Source organism: Macaca fascicularis, chromosome 17 (assembly GCF_037993035.2).
Source record: "Macaca fascicularis isolate 582-1 chromosome 17, T2T-MFA8v1.1".
NCBI classification, from domain to species: domain Eukaryota; kingdom Metazoa; phylum Chordata; class Mammalia; order Primates; family Cercopithecidae; genus Macaca; species Macaca fascicularis.
The window spans coordinates 14,715,103-14,742,273 of record NC_088391.1 but is presented as its reverse complement, the minus strand read 5'-3'; the positions used below and the strand labels follow the sequence as shown (position 1 = coordinate 14,742,273).

At 31.7% G+C, this 27,171-nt stretch overlaps 1 protein-coding gene across 8 annotated transcripts in view; it reads right to left on the bottom strand.

The window, feature by feature from the left end:
- The window catches only part of NBEA (neurobeachin), a 741,630-nt gene that overhangs the window by 562,924 nt on the left and 151,535 nt on the right, over positions 1–27,171 (bottom strand). For 6 of the 8 annotated variants that reach the window (XM_005585622.4, XM_065533144.2, XM_065533146.1 and 3 more), the window contains exons 11-16: positions 24,270–24,378; positions 13,469–13,621; positions 12,166–12,334; positions 5,202–5,281; positions 4,399–4,461; positions 4,215–4,312 (exon numbers count right to left, since the gene is read on the bottom strand). In XM_005585622.4, coding sequence (XP_005585679.2) covers positions 4,215–4,312; positions 4,399–4,461; positions 5,202–5,281; positions 12,166–12,334; positions 13,469–13,621; positions 24,270–24,378 — 672 coding nt within the window. Of the gene's footprint in view, positions 1–4,214; positions 4,313–4,398; positions 4,462–5,201; positions 5,282–12,165; positions 12,335–13,468; positions 13,622–24,269; positions 24,379–26,569; positions 26,592–27,171 lie in introns of those variants that run through there. The other 2 variants (XM_074021836.1, XM_074021837.1) reach the window with 2 other exon arrangements.

Genomic DNA, 27,171 nt, shown 5'->3' with positions numbered 1-27,171 from the left:
ATATAAAATTTCTCTGAAGATTTTATTCTCAGGATTATAATTCTTTGGAAAAATTAAAAACTAGCATGCTTTAATCATTTTTCTTTAAACATGTCCTTCAACCACACACTCAAAAGGGCAATGTGACTGGTGTTCATAAGTACTGCCTCCCAACATACTAAACACAATTTTCAGTTCTAAGAGACATGCTTAGTTAGGCCACATCTCTTCTCTCTAAGAATTGGCCCCAACATTTAAACTTGATAACCCTATTTTCTTTCTTTTTTAAAATGTTTTTTCTTAATTTTAGTATAGAGGTGAGGTTTTGCCATATTGCCCAGGCTAGTCTGGAACTCCTGTGTTCAAACGATCCGACTACCTCGGCCTCCCAAAGTGCTGGAATTACAGGCGTGAGCCACTGCACCCTAACCCTGTTTTCTTGGTATGACTAATTAGACGATAGGTAGGCACCTGCCTAGTTATTTCTCCTTTTTGCGAATTTGGAATGAGGTCTAAGAAACAATATCTCCTCTTTGCTGGGCTCTTGAATTTGACAACTGTTTAAAACAGAAACTAGAACAGCAATGTTTTGTTTCTGTTCAGAAAGGCTAGTCAACATATAGAAGGAAGGATTAAACAGCTTACAGAAAGCAGCAGAGAAAGCAAACTTGTTTCCTAATAGCCCTCCAATTCCTGGTTCCTACTCTAAGATTTTTTTTTTAACAAATATATTATTCAGTTTTTACTTTAAAAGCTTGAGAGGTTTTCTCTTACTTGGAGCAAAATAGCCTCCACTAATATACAAACTAACCTATACAATCACTTCAAGTACTATATACAAGTAGGGCCATATTCATTATAATATTTGTAAGTGTTTAGACATTTTATTCCATATTTTTTCTATTAAAAAAAGCAATTTGTTTCCATAGAGTAGAAGGGACAATGACAACTATATACACTGGCAACTAATTCTAGAATATAAGAAGGTTCTTTAGGTGCTAAAACACTATAGTGTGCTTTATTTTATTAAATATGTTTCTTAAAAAATAAAATGCCATTGTATATTTTCAGGTAAAGTACTAAGCTGAACAAGAGAATCTAGTAAAAGATGCAATATAATTTTCACAATTTCAGTGATACTTACAAAGGAGAACAAATAGCTTAAAGTTAATCTCATTATTTTTAGTTTTGTGAAGAGCTTATACTATTAAAAAAGAAGTTAGTGATACTGCTTCTTTTTCTCTTTTTTAGAGAATAAACTATTAGAGAATAATAGTTAAAGAATAAACTATGAGAATAAACTATGAGAAAAGAATAAACTATGAGAATAAGTGATTAAAGAATAAACTATTAAAGAATAAACTCTGAGAAAAGTGATCATTTCCTTTGGAACATCTTTTTTTTCAAATCCCACATTCATAAATATGTATGGGTTAACATTGAAATCCATTTTCAAAACTTTTAGGAACCAAGATCAGTAATGAAAAAAGACAAGTTTGAGAATAGCAAAGTCAGACATGTCAAAAAAAAATACATTCAAGAAATCATAAGATACAACATTAAACAGCAAAAATGGTCTTGAGAACCAGAGTAAAAGCTCACAGTCTGGGCTCACGCCTGTAATCCTAACACTTTAGGAGGCCAAGGTGGGCAGATTGCCTGAGCGCAGAAGTTCAAGAGCAGCCTAGGCAACATGGTGAAATCCTATCTCTACTAAAATACAAAAAAATTAGTCAGGTGTGGTGGCACATGCCTGTCATGCCAGCTACTTGGGAGGCTAAGGCATGAGAACTGCTTGAACCCAGGAGGTGGAGGTTGCCGTGAGCCGAGATGGTGCCACTGCACTCCAGCGTAGACAACAGAGTGAGACTCTGTCAAAAACAAAAAAACAAAAAAACAAAAAAACCCTCACAGTCTAAAAATGTGGCTACACTCAAATATAGAATTAGAAGTTCTCACAGAGTTTCTACTTTCTAGGAATAACTTTGAGTAGCAGGAAAAAAAGGTATCAGACCCTGCCCTGGATCAAGAGAAATTATGATTAATGTTGAAACATGAAAATGTCTAGGGCCATCACACATCTACTTACATAGGGATGTGATACCGTATGAATAAGAAATTTACTTTGTTAATGAATGTTTACTTGTAATATACATTATTACTAATTAACAATAATCCTAATTGACCTGCTTAAGCTCACTATATTCAGCCAGCAAATGGTCTAGGCTATATAAGACACGTAGTTGTCTATTCCTTTCTTTGAAAATTTCCAGATACAAAAATACCAATTTTTTGGCTGCTTAGTCCAGTGGTCCGTTATCACAAGGGCTTCCTTAAGCCCAATTAGCATATCATCAGAATTAAACTGAGTTCATTCTTTTTGTTCAACTATTATACTGAACTCAATTGTATGAATTACAACAGACCAGAATTTTCTTCCCAAAATACGTCATATACAACTGTTAGCCTTTAATGGCTATTTTCTAGAATACAGACATTTAAATGCTTCAGTCATTTTCAATATTTTCTATCTAATAAGCCTATTTTTTTCATCTTTTATACTATTCTGAACCAGCTTTCTCCGCATTTTTGAAGTAGAAAAGTTGAAGTGTCAAGGAAAGGCCATTTTTTAATCTGTGTGATTGTTTTTAACACACTGGTGACAATCTGACATGCTCTGCTCATGGCCAGCCATGAGCACAAGTCCTTTTAATCTGTTGTGCTTAATCAGTTCTTTCGTACCATACATTTAAAATACTATGTAAATCCTAAAGATCTTACCAAATAGTACTCTCAATTGTAGAATCATATTTTTGATGTGTCAAAATAATAGAATTATATTTCTGCATTTCATCATATTAGACAATCTAAGTTTGGTATCTTCCATAAGAGTAATGTGGATATCTTCAACTGATTCACTAAATTTATTAGATAATATAATAAACAAAGCAAAATCTAAGGACAAGGACACTAATTATTCAATCTAAATATAAGTTCAGAAGTGAGTGTAACTGTACTATATTATTAGATCGAACTATATGAAATTGCCATTATTTGGTAAAGTCAGTTAAATATCAACAGTAAAAAATTATAACAAGAGTAAAAAATTATAACAGTTGTTAATCACTAAATGTATAATCTTCTTCAAATAGACTGGCAGCCCCATGAATTATAAACTCAAAGTAACAGGGATATCACAAGCGAGATATGCATGCAGAGATAGTGATTGCTTCTCTAATTTGCAAAGGAGTTCTTCAGGTCTAGAAAGTTGTTATTCATTGATTTAAATGGCCAAGTAAAAAAAAAGCACTTAAAAAAGCCCTTGACAGTCACTGATATATTATTTCCAAACTGTTTTTTAAACTCTTTTTCACAATAAATCTGTGGAAATTCATTGCGTTATACATGATATAACCTTTATATCCTGCTCATCCCACTAATTAAAACTCCAGAAAAATAAAACAGAAGAATTCCTTAAGAAGCTAAATTATAGGGTTAAGTTCATAAAAATACTAATTAAGAAATTGGATTTCACCTATCTACCAAGTTACTTTTCAACTGCCACAACAAAAGTTGGTTTTCAATTTCTTTTGGTCTTGGCCTCTTATTCCAAAACATCTTTCATCTCTGTTATTTCCATTGCATTGCACTGCCACTGTCTCAGGTCGTCATCTTTATCATCTTTAATAGAGATGAATAAAATAATCTCCCTGCTGATATTGCTACGTCAGTTTGTCCTTCAACTCATGTTTCACAGTGGTGATTGTAAATCTAACAAAACAGGTATCTGAGCACAACATTTCCCCTATTCAAAATTCTTTTTCATCACCAACTGAAAAAAAAAAAAAAAAAAAACCACTGAAATTATTACCATTCTATGAACCTTCCAAATCTGGCTATCATCTCTCTCAGGCCTCATATCATAAAATTTCATTGTATCCTCTTTTGGTAAAACATGCCTTGCTTTTTTGTGTCTTCTTGAAAAAAAAAAAAAAAGCTCTATTCACAACTTGTAATGTCCTTACTATAGCAAAAACAATTTAATTACTCTTCTTGATTCCTGAGACTACTGTTTATACATACTTCATCAGTTTCCTGAGTATTCGAGGATCAATAGCAGCATTCTCCATTTATTCTCTTATGTGTAAGATTTTGCAATATTTATTTAAATATTCATAGGAGTTATTCTAGGAGGAACAACTGTGCTCCATTAAAGTCTAATAGTAATATCATACCTTATTCCATTTCTTTGATCAAATGCTGGTATCATTGACGCTGGGTGTTCTGACATTAAAGCCACTAGTAACTGTAGCACATCATGAATATTTTCATCCTGCATAAATCAACAAAATTGATTTAAAATTTTACTCTAAAGATTGGCTTAAATAATTAAAATAAAAGGCCCATAACATGTCCTACCTCATGCATCGTAAGTAGGTAATTTAATATACTCTGAAGTTCATCTTCCTTGACCCCTCGATCCTAATTTTTAAAAAATATTTTATTACTTTACATCTAAAATTAAAATTTTAATTTAAAAAAGATGTCAAAATAATCATTTTAAAAGAAAATAAGAGTAAGTTTAATATAGTGATATTTTAACTAAAATCCCCACACATTTCACAATTTATAGACTATATTATTTCAAGTTAATTAAGTAAATATTTAGAAACATATCAATTTTTAAGTCATTAATATTTGATTGACATTCACTATAAAAAGCTAGCATATTTTGACCATCTAAGTATTCTTATGACTATTTTCTAATCACTTACTCTTTCCTTAAAACAATATAAATGCAAGACTATACAGTATCAATTTTTGGGTACTATCCCACAATTTATTTTTATTTTCACTTTGGTTTCCTCTTAACATTTAAAACATCCTACTACAATAAAATGCGTTATGTAAGCCTTCTTAAACTGGCACACAGATCATTCTCTAGAATAAGGGTCAATTATTATAAGAATAAGGGCTCAATTCTTATTCATATGTTCCTTGTCCATTTCTGTCACATCCCTTAATAGGGAAGATTTCAGAGAGCATTTAACCAGAAGTTAGTTAAGTTCAATAAAAGTTAATACTAAGATGTGCAGAATTTTGAAAGCAATTCATCACTTAAAGGTAGCTATTACTAATTTAAGAATAATAATTTTAAAACATGCCAGAAATTCCTTTCTACCTAATATACTGTAATTCTAAATTATATAAAATTATTTTACCTTCAGTATGAGCTGTTTCAGAAAAAGTAGCATAAATGCCCTCAGTGATATAATTTCTTTTTGTGATGGCCGGGGACCATCTAGAACAAAACAGAAAAAAAAAGTAAAAATAAAAAATACAAGATATTAAATAAGCTAAATGCAATTATGTTGGGATACCATGGCATTCTTGAATAATTATATGTATTTAAATTACAACATTTATATTAATGTTATACAATTTTAATAATATGTGAGTATCCAAAAATTAGCTTTCAAATTTTTGGCAACTTCAAATTATTTACTGAATGTCTGATTTTGTGGAAAAAAGAACTTTTTAAAAAGTTGTAATATATTAATATCCATTTATAAATGTATAATCCTCAACTATTTATATTAATACTTTAATACTTTCTTGTTTTTATTACATTAATAGGTTTTCCAATATGTCTTCCATTCTCAATTAAATTTGTCTTCATTTAAGGACTCTCTCCATTTTCACCCCACACATTATTTAACAAAACACAGAAAAAATGACACTCTGTTTTATTGTAATTATCTGCTTTTCAGCAGATTTCTTCTATGTCACTTGTATACAGAAAATACATATTATTGAGGGCATTTAAGAAATGCTGTGTCAATAAGTGAAAATGAGCATAAAATATTAAGATGTGCATAACAGTTCTATCATAATGTACAAATTTTAAAGTAATTTCAAAATATCTAATTATTTTTAAAAATGAAAATATAATACATGTAATATGCATAATATACAATAAAGAATACTTTTAAAAAATGAAGGTGGCTTCATAAAAATCCTTTAACATTAAGCCTTTCTTGTAGCAACCAGTATTTATCTACTGCTTGACAAGTTTTAAAAGCATAATCCCTTCATGTATAATTTATAGCATCTGCTTATTCACTTAATATTTACATGAAGATTATTACATCTGCAAGCAAGTTATCCAAAAAATCCATCCCGCCTATTATAATAAAAGAAATATCTTCCCTATTTCCCAGACTGCTCTCCACCTTTTATTGCCCCACTGCCACCAAGATGCACAAAGTACTCTTCTCCTCCTATTGACACTGGTATTACTTTAAAAAAACTTTTCATTGTAAAATATTGCCAATGTACAGAAAACATACATGAACGACTTAATGAATTATCATAAAATGAACACCTGTATAAACACTTCTTTGGTCAATAAATTGAACACTGACAGTAGCCTGACAGGGAAACCCATCAACCACTGGTATGCTGGTAAAGGAATTATCTGCAGAGTGGAGGGATGAGGTCCTGATTTTGAGCATTTATGTATTTCTGATTTCTATCATATTAATAATAATCTGATTTCAAGTTCAAGATACCAACAGTTTAACAAACAGCTCATAAAATTCCTGAATATCTAACAACTGATTGTGGCCCCATCCTGCCCTGAGTGCCAAAGCCCTCACCATGCTCCAGACCTCAGCTCTGTGCCACATTCCTTTTCCTGATCACATCCCCATTCCATCCAAAAACACACAGATACTGCCTTAGTAATAATTTCCTTATTCTTACTTCTATTTCTGCTACCAATTAATAAAATTGGACCAGTTTTATAACATCTCTGTGCCTTAGGTTTGTTTTCTTCTTCATTGTTAGGGTAAGAATAATACTACTGCTTGTCATAGGACGTCTTGTGAGGATAAAATGGATCAACATATGTAAAGGAATTAGACTAGTACCAGGCCCATTTTAATCATAAGCACTCAAATGTTAGCAATAATCACTTTTATTGTATACTGCACAATACAAACAGCATGCTGCAAAGAAATATATACATATTTGTGTGCTTTGTGCTTGATATAAATCCATTTCTACAAAATAAAATACAAACCGATTTATCTGACAAATATAAAATTGAATGAAAAAACAAATCCCCAAATAACACTATTTATGTAACATACAGAAGCTAAACAATAAATTAGTAATACATACATAAATAGTAAAAGAGCAAAGCATAGTAAAAAAAATAATAAGCACCCAAGTAAAGAAAAGAAATAATGTAAAATTTGGGATGGGGTTATTTCTATGACAGGGAATAGAAAAGAGATGTGATCACGCATGAGAATATTCAGGCTCATTGGGAATGTTCTGTTTCTTAAGCTTAGTGATGTTTAAGTGAGGTTCATTTTATATTTATATTTATAACATGTTTACATATTACATTGATATATGTAATTATACCACTTTGTGTTCATGATATATTCAAAATAAAGCTTTGAAACACCTATGCGTGTGCATGAGTAAGCTCATGTTTGTATGAGCAGAGAAAAGGCAGTAGAAAGATATACAAGACTGGTAACATTGGCTACCTGGGAGAGTAGTAACATTTTATTTATAAACCTTTGTATTATTTCACTTGCTACCATAAATACATATTACCTGTCCTATAATACTTTTAATATATCTCAATGCTTCTACAGTTAACTATATAAATCATAATTTAAGAGACAAAAGTGTTAAGTCATAGTCAAAGCAAAAATATCCTACTTCTCAAGGTGAGTGCCTACACATGAACAGTTCTACGAAAGTTAGTGTCGTGCAAATTATCTTTAGAGTGTCCTTAAAAGAAAGCATTTGTTTAAAATGGTATTGAAAAATGCTGTCCTTTAGAAAACTACATACTTCAAGTCAGAACCTTACATTCTACTATATAAAAAAAATTAATTTCAAAGCATTAAAATGTTAAAGTAAAATAATTATTTAAATGACAAAGAAAAATAAATGCTCATTCCACTTTCCTGTCATTTTCATTTAAAATATATGTACTGGTTCTCTTCCTTTCCCTCTCTTTGATGTAGCTACAGCCAGTGAGGCCTCAGGGGCAAGGGTTCTATGGAAGGAGCAGAGGCTCTGGTGATCCCCAGGGTCTTACAGAGCCAAAGAGGCAAGTGAGTCTGGAAGGACTTCCAGGGTCAGGCCAAGGAGACAGTAGAGGTCAGGAGGGTGGCCAGTGCCAAAGAAACAACTGGGGCTGAGGAGAAAACAAGGGCCATACAGAGTTAAATCTGAGGGTATGGTTACAGATGACTAGCAATGTTAAAGCTGAGAAGGTTAGGGCGTATGTATCAAAACACTGGTTTTACAAAGTAGAATAAGAAAATATATAAATGTATTAAAGACAATAGAAGCAAGATTTCTCACTATTGAAGAAGAAAGCTGCAACTTAAAAAGTTTGAGGCTAGGTTGAGCCATGTGGCTTTGGACTGGAATTGAAGGTACTGCTGTGAACTCATGGTTTTAATATAGATAAATCAGTTGAGATATACCTATATACATAGATAGGAACGTCATTTCCTAGATCTGTCCACTAAGAGTATGTAGAAGCAAAGACATTCAAAAACCAAGAAGCACACCTCACATCCAGATCTTGGTTCCTAAAAACCATATCCACCAAGCAAAGCAGGGCTTCTTGGAAAAATGGCTAATTTCAGGGCTGGGATAAGCAAAGTGTAGGACAAGTCAGAAACATCTTGTTTCAGAAAGTAAGAAAGTATTAAAACTTATGGGCATTTGTCCCATAATCCATGTGAAGGGTCCTACTGGCCAAATCTTGAGCATTAAAATAATGATACAACCCAGGAGACAGAGAAACCACAGCCCTAGGACTAAATTCATCAGGCCACTTGTTTCTGTAAGTTTCACTAAAACAAGCCACACCTATTCATTTACATGCTGTCTGTGGTTATTTCTGCAATACAATGTCAGAGCTGACTATGCGCAACAGAGACATTATGGCTCCCTGAGCCTAAAACACTATGTGGCCCTTTGCAAAGAAAGTATGCCAACTGTTCATATAACATATTGAATACATGAGTCCATACTGATATAAAAGATGTCAGATAGATAGATAGATAGATAGATAGATAGATAGACAGACAGACAGACAGATAGACAGACAGACAGACAGACAGACAGAGTGGAGGAGTAAAACAAGTTCTTCCTCACAGCAGATATGCCAGCTTAATTATGTCTTAGAAAACATCATCATTTGTCAGTCATCACAATAAAGATAATTTCTAGTAAGAATCATCAACGAACTAAAACAAGTAAACTTGGTTGAAGAACAGGTTATTTATATAGTTTCAATGTATTTCTCCACCAAATATTTATTAATTACCAAAGAGAAGGGAGTGATTTTTAATGAAGAAACCTGGAAGATAACACCTTAATCAAATGTTTAAAGTTAACATCACTTGGAAAAGGACAACTCAACATCATGTGCCTCCTTGACACAATACAAGGAGACAGATACAATATGACTTCTGTAATTTCTTGTAAAAATGAAAAACCTGAATCATCATGGACAAATAGAAAATTCAAATTTAAGGTTATCCAAAAAAAATAACTGGTCTGTATTCTTCAAAAATGTCAAGGTCCTGAAAGACAAGGAAATACTAAAAAACTATTCTACACTGAAGAACATTAAAAGTAAGAATGCAACTAAGCACAACATATGATCCTCAACAGACTTAGGGCAAAAGAATTTTTTTCCTGGAAAGGGCATCATTATTGTAATTACTGAAATTTGAATGGGGTCTGTGAATTAGATGATAATATTATACTAATGCTAACTTACTGATATTAATGGGTATCCTCTGGTTATTTAACAAAGTGCCTTTACCTTTCAGGAAATACACAATATTTAGAGGTGAGAGGGTATCATGTCTACAATTTATTATCAATTGATTCAGAAAAAAATATGTGTATGTATCTCCAGGTGTGCTTATATATACATAAAAAGAGAGCATGAGAGAATAGTAAAGGCTAAAGTGGTAAGATATAAAATACTGAGAATCTGGTGAGGGACATATAAGAATTCTTTGTGCAATGCTTACAACTTTGTAACTTTTCTGTAAATTAGAAATTAATATTATAAGGCAAAAATTATTATGTGTGAATATAAGATCTGTTTAGAGCAAATGCTATCATAGTGTAGCATTTAAGAACTAGGTCTCTGAGTCAGATGGATATGATTCAAATTTTGGTGCTGGTGGGTTTGTATCGACTTTCAGTTTCCTAATCTTTAAAATGAGGATGATATCAAAAAAAAAGTTATATGTAGATGCAGTCTTATGTATGTATATGGATATGTCTATAATTACTATATATATTATTAAATTAATATGTAGAGTGCTTGGCAGAAAAATCTAATAAATTTTAGGCATTACCAACTTAAAAGCAATGGAAGAAGCCATAAAAGGACAAAATAACAGATCTGAGTATAATTAACTTCTAAAGCCCCATTAATAAAATAAAAAGACATAATAAAAGTAAGCTTATGTAAATATTAAAATAGTAAAATGGGAGGCCGAGTTGGGCGGATCACGAGGTCAGGAGATCGAGACCATCCTGGCTAACACGATGACACCCCATCTCTACTAAAAATATAAAAAAAATTAGCGGGGCATGGTGGTGGGCGCCTGTAGTCCCAGCTACTCAGGAGGCTGAGGCAGGAGAATGGCGTGAACCCAGGAGGTGGAGCTTGCAGTGAGCCGAGATTGCGCCACTGCACTCCAGCCTGGGTGACAGAGCAAGACTCCGTTTCAAAAAAAAAAAAAAAAAAAAAAGAAACACAATCCAAATATATGCTGCTTATAGGAAATACACTTTAGCCCCTGCACTCCAGCCTGGGTGACAGAGCAAGACTCTGTCTCAAAAAAAAGAAAAAAGAAAAAAATTGGAAAGTGCTATTTTTCCTTATCAACGGGATTATTATAAAACTATAATATTCAATGCTATTGTGAGCACGCAAAAGGAAGTACTGTAACATACTACTGGCAAAACTGTAAAATAATATGACATTCCTGAAAAAAATTTAAAATATTTGTCATTAGCCCCCTTCTCAGTAATTTTAAACAAATCAAAGATGGAGGTAAACACATATATAAATGAGAGAATTCTCTAATATTTACAGAATCAAAACTTTAGAAACAATGTAAATGGTACATCCCCTTACATTGCTACATTAAGCTGAGAAAAGAACAAGATAGAAAAATTGAGAAAATCTCTATCTATAATTATAAAGTTTAAATATTTTCATATATGTATGCAATGAGAAACACTGGAAGAAAACATGACAAAATCATATCAGTAATTATTCTTGGGGTTTGGGTCATAAATATATTTTTTCTTCTGTATTATTTTATTTTCTATATTTTTGTATAATTAGAAAAACTGGCTATATTTTCAAAACAAAAAAGAAACCACAGTGAGGAACTAAATTAGTTTCCACTATAGTGAGAACAAAGGATAAATTTGGAAAAAAAAAATTTTAAAAAGTAGCAATCTGGGCCGGGCGCGGTGGCTCAAGCCTGTAATCCCAGCACTTTGGGAGGCCGAGACGGGCGGATCACGAGGTCAGGAGATCGAGACCATCCTGGCTAACACGGTGAAACCCCGTCTCTATTAAGAAATACAAAAAACTAGCCGGGCGAGGTGGCTGGCGCCTGTAGTCCCAGCTACTCGGGAGGCTGAGGCCGGAGAATGGCATAAACCCGGGAGGCGGAGCTTGCAGTGAGCTGAGATCCGGCCACTGCACTCCAGCCTGGGTGACAGGGCGAGACTCCGTCTCAAAAAAAAAAAAAAAAAAAAGTAGCAATCTGAAAATGTTGAAAGCAACTGATGTATTAGAACACACCAGTTATAACCAATATGATTTATCTGTTTTTAATATTATGAAGTATTTTCCTGAATGAAAAAAGCATATAGGCTAAAATAATACTGTTGCTTTTTATCTGATTTTATTCCAAAATAATTTAATATTGAAAAGCCCTAAACTTCTTTACCACAAACCATTCTCAATATGCCAGTTTGCTACATAAGAAAGAAAACATTTCAGTGATTTCACAGTCATGTACACTGCTCACTGTAACAGTACTCAGAATACAGAATAATCATAGGCAAATGTAAATACAGAGGAAGTGTTATACATACCTAATCCTTTAGGTGTAATGCCACTACTGTCAGCAGGATTAATAACCCAGTAGTAATATTTTAAGGTGTGCATTAGCTGTAATACTGTTCCTACTCTGCGTATGGTGGTGTAGATGGTAGCAGTTCCAATAAATTCAGCAGACAAATATGTATATAGGGAAAGTTGAACCTAATACAGAATATTAACAAATCATCAAAATGAATTTAAAATGCCTCAAGTGCTTATATTATAAATATACATTCAGTTTTAATTTAAATGCGAATTAGTAAAGGTCAAGAGATGACCATTTTTTATGAGGTTAAAAATAACTTTCTTCTTCGATATTATTTATATTTAAAAATATATAATCTGCAATTAACATATTCTAATAAACTTATTATAATAAAGGTAGCCTAATAGCTGTGGCAATTAAATAATTGTAAAATGATTTAATAATTTATTGAAATTAATCTGATAAAAAGATTAAAATATTTTAAAAGTCAACTAAAGCTCTTAAAATACATTTCAGTAGTTTTCAGTGTATAAATTTCTTCATAGCAACAGAACATCAGTCAGCTAAAGCATATCTGAAAACATATATATTTTTGTCATATATCCTAAAACTTCATGCAATTTCAAATTCTCCTCACCTATGGCCATAATATATAGTTCGCTTTCACAATCTGACCATGTGAGCATAGAGATGGAATGTCAGACATCTTGCTTAGAAGAGTTCTCAAAATTCAGATTTGGGCTTAGGCAATAATTAGTAACTTGGTGAGATATTTTTAAACTGTAAAAGATAGCTCAAAATAAAAAAATCCCTCATTATTGATTTCAACTAGGACTAAATCCTTGTATATAAAATAATAAGAATTTTCTGTTATTATCTGGAAAAATACTTATTTCATGTATATATTTATTTTTAAATTAGTATTATTTACATGTCATGATATAAATTCTGCCTTCAAAATGAAAGCAATTTTCCAGCAAAATGATTACAGTCATAATACAATTAGTTCTCTGTTCTCTTTCCTCGTCTTTCAAAAATTGGTATGGCTAATTCTCTTCATTGGAAAAGTATGTATCACATCTAAAGATGTTAGAATGCAATGTTACACAAAGATTATTTTTTACCTATCGTTTCATTTATTTTACTACTTATAAATATTTTGATCTCCTGATACTGCCTAACACAATTGCCGCAGATTAACTATAAAATAAGCTAAAATGTTTAAATGTTTTCCACTGGATACTTTAGATCCAGCAACTATAATGTATAACATTGCACTAAAACAAACTGAGTAAGTATAAAATTCATACCTTTGCAGGTGTATGTATCCAGATGGCTGGGTTAAATAAAATGTGATCACAAAGCTGCTTCAGTAAAGGTGCTCCATGAGATAAACCATCAAGGTATTTTGCAAAAGATAAAAATTGCTCCAGGACAGCTCTAGTTATATGAACTCTTGATGACTAAGAAAGAAAACAGAAATTCTAGCTTGAAATATCCAGAATATCAAATTGTGTAATTTCTGACTTAGTATAAGCACACATGAATTTTTCATATGCTATCCCTAATAAATATGAAATAAACATTTATATTTTCTTTGCCACGAAAATATAATTTTTTAAGATATCTGAAATTTTAGCTATTTCTTTGAGTGACAGCTTGTTATTTGAAGTCCGATCTAGGACAATTATAGATAAATAATTCAAGTTAAATAATGCTATTAGATAAAGCTAAGGAAATGAAATATTGTAAACGTCTTCATTTCATTTTTTATAGAAATTGACATACAAGAAGAGATCTTAGACATAGAAATAAAAAGTGATAGTGTTTAAAATATATAAAAATACAGCTTAAAATATGTAAAATACTGCTTAAAATATTATTTCCTTGATCTTCTCTTCTCCCATAAATACCCTATCTTTGGATGACATATGCTTTCATAGCTTCATATAACACTATGTCTATGCTGAGTACTCGCTTCAAGAATTTTCAATGGCTATCACCATGTACCTATTACCAACCGTATTTAAACAACAGACTCTCCAAAACTGAAACCAAACCTTAAAGCTTAACCATCTCATATAGTAGTCAGAAGCCCTATGTGGCAGTTGAGCTGCTGGAATGTTGCAATTGAAAGTGAGATGCGTTGTAAGTATGAAAAAAACTGGGTTTTTCCAGCTCAGAATATTTTTAAAAATCGTATTTTCTTATTGAATAGATGTTGAAATAATATTTTGCATATTATCAAAATAAAACACTAGGCTATATACATTATTAAAATTAATACCACCTGCAATTTTTTACTAGAAAATATTAAATTGCACCTGAGGCTTGAATTGTATTTTAATTGGACAATGCTATCCTAGAATACAATTTCAGATAAAATTGCTATAATATTAAAAAATGCTTTTCATTCAAACTGATAATTCAAACTCAAACATCAAAAAGTACATCTACCTACACAAATCTTTTCTTCCTCATCTAGTGATACTATTTTGTAGTATCACTATCCTTTCAATCATAGGGTAAAGAACCACCTACCACTGAGTCCTAAAGCACACATCACACAACACATCTTTCCTCCCTTTTCTTCACTGACTGAAGTCTGAATATCAGTTTAAGATGATCTAAGTTTAAAAGGGATGAAATCGTCTTACCAAGTTTACCTCCCATATGATGTAGTTACATTTCTCATGTTCATAATAAGGACAACTCAATAAATTTGACTTAAGCACATCATGAATTTTCACACTTCCACATAAAAGGTCACAAACTAAAATGATTGCAAATAGCTAACAACAATGTGTAAACTAGAGTAGGAGACAGTAAAGGGTGGTGAAGACCAAAACTAAACCTCTTTGTTGAGTCCTACAGAATATTACTGTGGGCCAATTTCACCCACAGGACACGTTTGCTTCCCCTCCTTTACCATCTTGCTCCCCCAGTTTGTAACACCTCTGCATACATTTCCTTTACCTTAAAGGTAGAGCTCAAGACTTTTAGTCATTTAGAAAATATACATGTTGATTACTCACTATTAGTCAAGTACGCTCCCTGGCATTGTCAAAAAAGCAGCTAACAAAATTGAAAAAACTCTGCCTCACAGAACATATTCTAAGAGATGATAAGGCAGGAACACATAGTAAATAAAATAAAAAGGAAAAATATGTAACATGTTAGAGGTTACTAAGTTCATGGAAGAAACTATGGTGCAGATAAAACATTTGTAGAAGGATGGTTAACAGGTTTTACTAAGAAGGGGGCATTTAATTGGTTCAAATTATTACAAGGTTAAAAATGATCTCACATTAATATAATAATGTGTCTGACAAAATTACCAATGGTGCTTACATAAGCAATAACCTGCAAAATTCAAATCAAGACTTAGTACATAATTTTCAATGAAATTCAAATCAAAATTTAGTACATAATTTTCAATGAAAATTTTACAAAAGATGGTGGAAATGATCTAAATAAATAGCTGAGTTAAAAAAGGAGGGGAACCAAAACAAACATTTGAGTTTAAAAAGTAAAGAGCAGGTAATCATATTTAAAGGAATATCAATGAAAATAATATAGTACTTTGTAAGGGAATGAAATTAAAATAAGAGATCACTAGTTACTTAAAACTGTAGCCAGCTCCTTCACTAATTACAATTTCACATAGCTTATCTTATACATTCTATTTTTATTCAATAGTAATGATTTCAAGAACATGATCTGATACATTCTACTCTTACACGTAAAACTCTAAAATAGAATACAGTCATATCCTGTTACTAAACATGCTATGTGACCAGACTGTAGCTCATAAAAAATTATTCATCATGTCCTTATAAAGAACATTAACCTGTATTATAAAATCAGGCTGACCATTATAAACATATCCACTTGATGAATTCATAATACAAAAACAAGTTTGGAACTTGGACCATGATATTAAAAGATATACTAGAAGCAACACAAGGCCTTCCACATTACTTTAAAAAAAAAAAAAAAAAAAAAAAAAGCCTGTTGTTTTTGCATACCAATTAATGCTGTTGGGTAGCAGATTTGCATTCTAAAATTATTCTTCAGAAAATATTTTTCTAAAATTGTGTCTTTTAATTTCCCTACTCAAAATCCTACTATTCTGGATTGTAAATAGTATATAAATGTATAAAAGAATATTCTCTTCAACTGCATGTTACCTTTACCTCTTAGTAGTACTTATTTCTTCTTCCTTGTATTACTGTTAGTGTAAAAAAAAATCTCTTTCCTAATATAAGAAAGATATTATCTTATTCATCTTTTTTCCTCCTGATCCCTATCCTAATTTCCCAGGAAACATTTAACTGAATTAATGTCATATTCAAAAACAGAGTAAGAACAGAATAGGTAGGAAAAAACACAGCCTGGGAAAAGAAGAAAGAAGATCTCTAACTCTGCTTTTAGATGTATTTCCTTTGATTAACAGTTTTAAAATATTTTTATATTTTGGTATTTGTATTCATTTTCTCAAGTAAAGCTATTTTAAAAGGAGATCTATACTTGGATAATTTATAGTTATAAATCTGTAACTTTTAGATGGAAATACAATTTAAATCTCATAGAAAATGTAAGCTCTGGAATTTGATCCATATATTACTTTTATGTGGTGGCAGAACACACAATTTTTAAGAAGTACTATATGTAATATGGCAAATCATATTTAGAAATAATATCTGAGAAGTTATAAAATTGCTGCATTATAGCATCCACTCCAGAATTAACTAAACCAAATAGGAGCACTGGAGGTTACAAAGAGAAACTTCTATTCAATAAAGAGAGATTGTTCCAACATTTAGATTAGCCCATAACGGAACAGGTTATCAGAAACGTTCATTTTTATTGTAGAAACCATTATACATACACACACATATACATATAATGTGAATGAGTATATATTCAATAAATTGTGTAAAACTATTGTAATTGTAGAGGTACATCATAAAGTAGTCTATTATCCATTCTGCTCCTCCCAGGACTTCAAGGTTTTGCTCCAAATAGCCTAATCCAACCAGATTACTTCATTTGTTGTTGTTTTGGTAGGGAGTGATAAGGGAGGGTAGCAAGCAATGATTAGCTCAGAGACTCAGTATCAAAGTTTAGCATTCTCATAGCAACAACTGGTTCAATGGTAGGCCAGCCAAGCTCTAAGCTAACCAATCAAATTGGAGAGAAGAAACTTGCTCAGCAATTGACAGGAAGGAGCGCACTTTCTTTACCTGGATGTGAAGGCATACAGCACCAATTCTTCTGGCAGCATTGTGACCTCAAACAGTATCGGCTTTAGCATAAAATCAACACTGTAGCTGGTACAGTAGAGATACAGACAAAACCTGGGTCTCTGATGACATTATTGAGACCCAGATAACCCAGCCCTGAAAGACAGCTTACTGTTTGCTACTTTTCCAACCTTTTGCTGCCTTTCCAACATTCCCTGTCCTATTCTCATGCTTGGGATGCTCTATTGCCTACTGGTTTCTAGTTGGGTTTGACTAATTGAAGACATTACCAAGAAATTAAAGGACAGAAAGAAAATGAATTTGGGTATATATTTTCCAGATTTTACCCCTTCAGTACACTTACACTATACTCCTTTCTTGAAGACCACACTCCCATCAGGTACCCTTCTCCTAATAGCTACAACAACTTTCTCTTTGGGTTATACTAAACACTTATTTCCCTCATCTCTTCAAATCTTGCCAAGCTCCCTGTTTACAACTTTTTAAATACCCTTGCATTAAACTCTTCTCAAAAACGTAGATTGAGTATGCCATCTGTTTCTTGCCAAGAATATAACTGACAAGCCATCTAATACTAGACTTTCAGTTACATTAGTTAGTATATTTTCTTAATGTTTAAGATACTTTGAATCAAATTTTCTACTAACCACAATCAAAAATATCCTATTGAATCACTGGATAACCTCTAAGTTTTCCGTAAGATCATATTTTGGCAAAACAAAACAAAAACACCTTAAAATTTTTTGTGGAACAGTAAAATTTTTATTAATAAAAAGGCCTCTCACATACTCTCTTCCTAAGATATCTTCTATGACAAGGAGATACAAAAGCTAAGTTGCAGTTAACCAGTAACCTGTTATCAGTTAAGCAATTAAAAAATGAAAATTCTATTACTATACTATTAATACTAACCTTGCCACTGATTATTTAAAAACAACACAATGTGAGCATTTCTCTAAGAAAGGTAAAAGAGTTACTCTTTCTTAGGTAATCAGACAAGCATGCAAGGACTTTTCATATACTCAATTCAACAACTATTTACTGAGCCAAGCACTGTTCTAGGTGCTGAAGATATCACAATAAGGGGAGACAAAAATATACATACATTGCCCCTGCTTTCATGAATCCTACATTCTAGCAGGAGGAGGCAGAAAATTAGTAAAAAATATAAAACATGCCAGAATGGTGCTACACAATTAGCAGGGTACATAAACACTGATGGTTATGGAAGGAATACTAATTTATTTAGAATGATCAGAGAATATTTCTGTGATAAGGCATCATATAAGCAAAATCCTGAATGAAGCATACAACCATATTCTGTGAGCATCTGAAGAAAGGGTGATGGAAACAACGGGGGAAGTAAATGCAAAAGTCCTTGGGTAAATGCTTACCATTTTATTAGTTTCTAAGGAAAAGGCAAAAAGACCTTGCCTAAAACCGAGAAAGCAAGAAGAGTGGGAAGAGATGATGTGAGGTATAAAGCTTATGACTTCATTATGAGAAGGATGAAGACTTGAATAAGATTGGGCACATTTTAGGACAACTAGTCTAACTGCAAGTGAAAAACTGACTGTAGGTAACCAATGGTAAAGGATGATCATGGTTTGAACTAAGATGATATCAACGGACATGGTAAGGAATTGAGAAGTAAGGAAGTAGTAATTGATTCTGGATATGTTTTGACAGTAAGACAACATAATTTCCTGAGAGTTTGGATCTAGAGTGCAAAAAAAGTAGAGTCAAAAAGAATTAACTTTTTGGTTTCAACTACTTGTTGAATGGTAATGCCACTAAATAAGATAAAGAACTCTGAAGGATGAAACGTGTGAGAAAAATAAGTTTGGATAATTTAGTCAAGAAGATTACTAGAAATCCAAGTGGAACTAAAAGTAGGAGAAACAACTGAGGCAATTAGTATTTACAGGATCATGGAAGCTGCAGAAGTAGATAATCTCAATTAGAGTAAGGTACTGTGTAGATGGAAAAGTGAAACGCTTTCCAGGATTAATCACTGGGACAGAACAGTCATCAGAACTTAGAAAGATGAAGCAGAACTAATGAGAGAGAATAAGTAAGAAAAAAAGAAAGAAAGCCATCACAAAACACAATACAATAAAGTATTTCAAGAAGGAAAGAATGTTCAACTGAAATATTCACAGGCCAAATAAGATAAGGACTGAGAAATAATCACAGGACAGATTATGAAGGCCACTGGTGATAAAGACATGAGCCATCTTAAAGGGCATGTAAGAATGAAAGCCAGGTTGGAATACGAGTAGATTTAGGAGTAAACGAGAGTCCAGGAATACAAGGAAGGTTTAAAATCTGAAAAATAATCAATGTAATTCACTAAACTAAGAAAAATGAAGAGAAATTATAATCATCTCAAATACTGCAGAAAAGGTGTTTGATAAAATCCTGTTTATAATAAAGAAAACTCTTAGCAAACTAGAAATAGGTAATTCCTTAATTTAACTAAAAAATCTACAAAAAGTAATCTATTAAAAATATCATACTTACTGGCTAATTATTAAAAGCATTGCCCATGAGATCAGGAATAAGACAGGGATGGCCACTATGACAACTTTTATTCAACACTGTGCTGGCAGTTTTTAGGTGGCATAACAAGGGAAGGAAAAAAATAAAAAACTAAACATTAGAAAGAAAAAACAAAACTAATCATTCTCCAATGTTGTTATTGTCTACAAAAATTTTTCTGAAAAAATCTACAAATGACTAGATTTAATAGAGGAATAGAAAGACTGGTATATAAAAGTTCAAAGTAAACATCAATTATAATTCTATGTACCACTAACAAATTAAAAATCAAAAATTTTAATTGCTTCTTGGCCTTTTGGGTAAGATCAAGTGTAAAAAATTAAAATTTTAAGGGCATCAAATAATATTAAGTATCTGAAAAAATCCATCAAAAAGACAGAAACTGTTCCATAGAGAAAAGTACAAAAGAAAATCTCAATTAATAAAAGAACATATCAAGTATATGACCTGAAAGATTCAATATAGGAAAGATGTCAATATAATACAATAAAAATCCTCATGTTTTTTGGTGGAAGTTAGTAAGCTGATATATATGGAAATGCAAAGACCCAAAAACAGTCAAGGCAGTCTTCAAGAACAACAGTAAAGCTAGATGACATACTCTTAAATATCAGGCCATACTAAAAAGCTATACAAATTAAAACACTGTTGTACTGTCTGAAACACACCAAAAATTCACAGTCATACATGGTCATCTGATTTATGGCAAAGATTAGACTGCAATGAGATAGGAAATCATCTTTTCAAAACATGGTACTGGGCCAGCTAGATGACATACACGGGGGAAAAAAAGAACCTTGACCTTTATACCTCATACCATATATAAAATTCAATTCCAGATAGATTATAGATCTAAATATGAAAGATAAAACAAAATTTTGAGAAGAAAACAGAATAACCTTATGGCTTCGGGATATGGGTCTAACTGGTCATAAAAGAAACTGAAAATGTAACCTATACTAAAACTAGTAACTTCTGTTTTCAAAAATCACCATTAAGAGAGTGAAAAGGCAAGCCAAAGAAGAAGAGATAATTTGCAGTGTATATCCAATGAAGTGATTACATCCAAAATATATGTATGATTTCCACAAATCAGTAACAAAATGACAGACAACCCAAATGAAAACTGTCACTCTGAAGCAGTATTTAACAAAAGAAGATATCCAAAAGTAAAATAAATATACGCTCAACTTTATTGTCATCAGGGAAATGCAAATTAATGTGATCCAAAGAATGGAGGAATATATTTGCTAAACATCCATCTATTAAAAAAACTCCTACAAATCAATAATAAAAAGGCACATATCACAATCATTAAATGGGCAAAAGAGCTAAAGGTATTTCTTCAAAGAACATATATCAATAAATAGCTAATAAGCACATGAAAATAGAAAACAAGCATATGGAAAGATATTCAGCACCACTATTCATTCCAAAAATGCAAATTTAAAATTGATAAGCCATTTCACACCCAGTAGGAGGGCCAGAATCAAAAAGAGACATACAAAACAAGAGTTGGTAAGGATGTGGAAAAATTGGAACTCTTAAATATGGTTGGTAGGATGTAAAATGATGAAGTCACTTTGAAAAACATCAGTAGTTTATCAAATAGTTAAACATAGGACCCAGCAAATTAACTGCTAGGTATCTACTGAACAGAAATAAAAACATATGTCCACATATAACCCAGTACATGAACATTCATGGCAGCTTTATTCATAGAGCCAAAAGATAGAAACAACACAAATGTGTATCAACTGATGAATGGAGAAGCAAAATGTATACATACATCTAATGGAATATTATTTAGCTATAAAAAAGAATGAAGTTGTAAAATATGCTATAACATGGATACACACTGAAAACATTATGCTAAGCAAAATGGACCAAATACAAAAAGACAAATATTGTATGATCCCACTTCCGTGAAATATTTAGAATAAGCAATTCATAAAGCCAAAAAATGAATTATGGGTTGACTCAGGGCGGGAATCATGATGACAGAGGGAAAATTGGTAAAGGAAATGAATACCAAAGAAGATAAAAGATTAATTTTCTATAATTATATATGAAAATGTCTAATTTTATTCAAAATCTAGGAAAACTGCAAATGAAAACCACAATGAAAGAGTATTTTGCATCCACTAAATTGACATTATAAGATTTGAAATATTAACATACATTTTTACTTGAAGGCTTTTGCAAATATTTCTAACTATAAGCTAAGTTTTAAGTAAAAGAATGTTTACTTTATAATTTTCTGATACATTCTCAGTAAACAAACGAAAGCATATTTAAAGGGGTAAGTCTTCACAGAAATCCTGTCACACACAGTAATCTTACAAAGGCATTTCATATGTTATCAAAATCATGTTAAATGTAGCTTATCATACATCTTCTAAACAATTATTATAAACTAGATATAGAAAAAGAGTATTCTATCACTTAAAAAAATAAGTCAAAGAGCCTTAAGTTCTTAGTAACGTTACGGAAAAAATCATCTCAATAAAGAAATGCTGCCAGTGATCCATCTACTTAACAATCTACCACTCTTCAATCATTAATCCTTAAAGAAAGGTCAACACTTGTTTCAAAGAAAAGACATGTTATATACAAAATACGTATAAAGACATGTAATATATAAAATATAGCATATTTTAGAACTTGATTCTTTTTGTGACTAAATAATATTCAATTGCATGTATATACCACATTTTGTTTATCCATTAATCAATTGATAACATTTCAAATGCAAAACAATTGGAGGTAAAATTAAAACTACTTCAAAATATCTTCTCAATTTTTTTCCAAAGGAAATATGTTTATCCCTTAGTTAAGATCTCACTTCTATTACTTCTCAAATAGTTTCATTTTCAGAGCAGCTGAATATTATGGAGTTAACTAACAGATAAGAAGAGGTCTGAGAGTGCTAATAAAGGGCATAGGTATTTGTTATAAAAAAAATTTATTCATGAAATCCCACTTTAACTTTTAAAGGAAATCACGATACAATTAAACTCTTGTGAGATCATAATCAGAAATTCAGCACTCATTATCATAAAAGCACAGCTGTGACTAAAGCAAAAGAGGTCATAAAACATAAATAACACAAAATAGGAAAAAGTAAACCCATCTAATTTTTATTGTTTATATTACGTATAGATCAGAAAAAACTACTTTAAATAATATGTAATAAGAGCAGGGAAAAAGAACACAAAATAATGTTTCTATTACTACAAAATAAAAATTTTGACTGCATAATTAAAAAATAACACAAAACCTAACAGGTAAATCCATTTATACTAAATATAAATTAAGATTTTTATCTTAATACAAAAGACTTTCAAGAAACAGTCTAAGGTCAGACGCAGTGGTTCATGCCTGTAATCCCAGCACTTTGCGAGGCTAAGGCGGGCAGATCACTTGAGGCCAGGAGTTCAAGATCAGCCTGGCCAACATGGGGAAACCCTGTCTCTACTAAAAATACAAAACTTTAGCCAGGCATGGTGGTGTGCGCCTGTGATCCCAGATACTCAGGAGGCTGAGGCAGGAGAATCGCTTAATCAAACTCAGGAGGAGGAAGTTGCAGTGAGTCAAGATCGTGCCACTGCACTCCAGTGTGGGAGACAGAGTGAGACACCGTCTCAAAAATAAAAATAAAAAATGAAAATAATCTAAGTGAAAAGAAAGCAAAGAAACAACTACAGTACTCCCTCCTTATCCCGAGGCGATAGTTCCAAGACCCCTAGTGGATGATGTACACGATTTTCGGTCTGAGAACTGAGATAGCTACTAAATGACTAATAGGGAGACAGTGTATACAGCATGAAAAAGCTGAACAAAAGGAAGATTCATGTCCAGGGCTTGTTAAAGAGGGACAGCATGAGATTTCATCACTCTACTCAGAACAGCACACAATTTAAAAGTTATAAATTGTTTATTCCATTTGATATTTTTGAACCACAGTTGACCATGGGTAAGTGACACCTTAGAAAGCGAGAGTAGAAATAAGGTTGTACTACTATAGAAAACCTTAAGAGAAATGATACTTATTGCTTGAATATAGATGTACATTTTTTCTTTACTTTTTTTAATTTAAATTTTCTTAATTACACTTCCGATACCCAGTTAATTCCATGTCTACACTGAAATCTCAGACATTTGGGAATTAGCAAATAGTATAAGTCAATGGAAAGTGAAATTATAGAAAAAATATAATTAGTGGTTGTCAGCTGTCCAACTGTGAAGCTACACAATAAAACCATCAACACATATCACTTACCTTTTCAAGTAAGTAGCCAATGACTAAAAAGCCTTTTCCACCCAGCATCTGTTCTTGCATGGCTACTGAACTTTTAAGTAGTTCAACCAGGAATGCCAAAAGAGTAGCACTGCATGTAAAGTACAGACATCATTATGTAATCATCACATGTTTATTATAAACACAGCATTCCATTTCAGTATTTTATTATGCCAAAAGATAATAACCATATTCAAATCTAATTTCTATTTTACTGACAATGACTATTATGCCTTATATATGAAAGAATATATTTCCTCATAAGCATGAGAAAACTAGTGTTGTTCTTTACAAATTAAATATAATAAACTGAATCATAACTGTGTAGATTAAACATCAAAGTTTATCTCTACATATATTTATACGTCTGGCTTCAAGTAAACCTAAGAAACATACACATATCATTTTCCATAATAAAGACTATTCTTTTGAATAACAAGCTATTGTAGAAAATTTTAAATGTATATTTAAAATTTTAAATATAGATGCAATATTGCTTTGTAAGAACAAGTCCTATTTTTAAATAAACTTTTCATTTAGAACTATTCTTCAAAAACACTTGGCTAAAAAAAATCCAGAGAAATATGTAACATGTCACTTATGTCCAGGTATGCCCTAAGAAAAGCTCATGAGATCAAATAAATTATTTATATAATATTGAAATGAAAAGTGACAATTATGCAATACATAAACAAATACATAAAAGCAGATGAAGAGGTGTCAGACAAAGATTAAGCACTTGATTTGTCTTTGGAATGAATGAAGAAATAAAACAAAAAGAAATGATTGCATTGAATTAAGCTTTGATAATGCATTACTTCACAGTTACATATAATGATTTTAACCAGCAACACTGATACATGAATATAGTATTCTGAATAATGGAAATACATATTCCTTCATTGTATATGCTTAATGTAGCTCATAATAAATTGTTATATACCAGATTTTATCAAGAATTAAAATAGTATCAATTACAATGTTTTATAATATACCCTAAATTACCTATTTATATTCATAAGAAAGGGTAAAACCACACATTTCTAAACATATTTTAAATGCAGGAAGTACTCATTTTTACAAGTGATTCAGACAATTTGGTAATAAGGAAAACTTGAAAATTATTAAAGCCCAAAAGGAATCTGAAGTTATTCTAATTTTTGAATTATTCTAGCTCTTCCAGTTTCAATAGGGATAATACATTTTTCTCCTAATGTGGCTACTTTTGTTCAAATTAGAAATGTTCTCATAACAAGAACCAACAGCAAAATTACCATTATCATTATTATAAAAATTGATAGTTTAATGAATTACATATCAGCTAGACAAAATATAGTATCTAGAAATAAAGTACTTTGTTACAGGAAATTAAAAGTCAATTATATTAACTGACCCTATATCCTTAAACCACAAAAAAAATGTAAACTATCACAAATCAATGATATTCTTTTACTTTGTCCTTAAGCCAAAGATAGACACTTGCAAGAAAAATACAACTACCAAGGAATCTCTTGGGATTTTAAAAAATGTTTCTGTAAAGAAGCACAGCTATTAAACAATCTAGTCCATTTTAAATGAACTGAATAGTCAAGGCCACTTCACAAATAATTGCTAAGTACTGTATTACACATAACACATCTGCCTAGATGTTTAAAAAGAATAAAGAAAACTATGCATAGAGATTACAAAATTTCCTAATCTGTTCGTAGAATTCTTACATACACCGAAGTTAGTGATTTAGTGGGAAAATGGATTCCTAAACATGAGCACTGCCAAAAAGAAAGACTAGAAATGCCTCACAATGGTCCCTATGATCCATGAAAAAAGGCAAAAACGTATTTCTTACAGTAAATCGCCCTACTATATAGAACCATATAAAATTGCAAGGATGACATGGATTTTCTCATTCTTTTATGTCAGAATAACTACTCATTCTCAAACATCTAATGAGTTACCTCAGACCTCTAAACACAGTGTAGTTCCATTACAAAAACAGAAATATTAATATTATTATTCCAAAATATTAACACAGGACTCTGCTATCCATAAAGTGTTAATTTCACTTCAATATTAACCAGGACACCAATTGAAATGTCAATTGCATTCACTAACAAAAGTAGTTTCAATTTATACCTAAAACCCAATGCAATAGCAATACCACATCTTTGCAAAAAAAAAAAAAAAATCGTTACAATAAGGTATAATTGACATGGTGGACGTAATAGTAAATAGATGGCCATCTTCGAAGAGGTACAATTTCAAACATAATTTAACAAACTTACCAGTAACTAAAATGCATCGGATTGTTGCAGGGCTCACAATAAACTTGCAAAATTCTGTGTACTGCCATACAAAATTTCTCTCCATTCTTGCCTATTTCCAACTCCCCTAGATACAAAGGCAAATATAAAGGATACTTCAGCCCATTCCTATATCTCCTACATACCACTTCCTGTCTAGAACACATCAGTTCATCTGTAGAGGATCTAAATATATACTATAGGATAAACCAAAAAGCAAGTATCTGAGTCAGCCAGAACTAATACAACATAGAACATTCTCTTGAAAAGTATAGCAATACCTGGGGACAGATTTTCAGAGGAGTATTTTACTTCACAGACCAAAAGTATGCTGATTATTATGTCATGATATATAATTGCTAAACTTTTCAACAGACAGTACCATAACACATGTTCTATAAGTAGCAATTCTACTTCAGGAATGGATATGAGTTTGTAATCCTGTATCTTTTTGAGGAAAATGATGCTAATAACCTAGTGGGTGTTTTTTCTTAAAAATAATTACCATCTTGTAATTCTTAATAAGCTTCATTTAAGTTAGAAAATAATATTTATTTCAAGTACCAGATTCTAAAGGGCTAGAC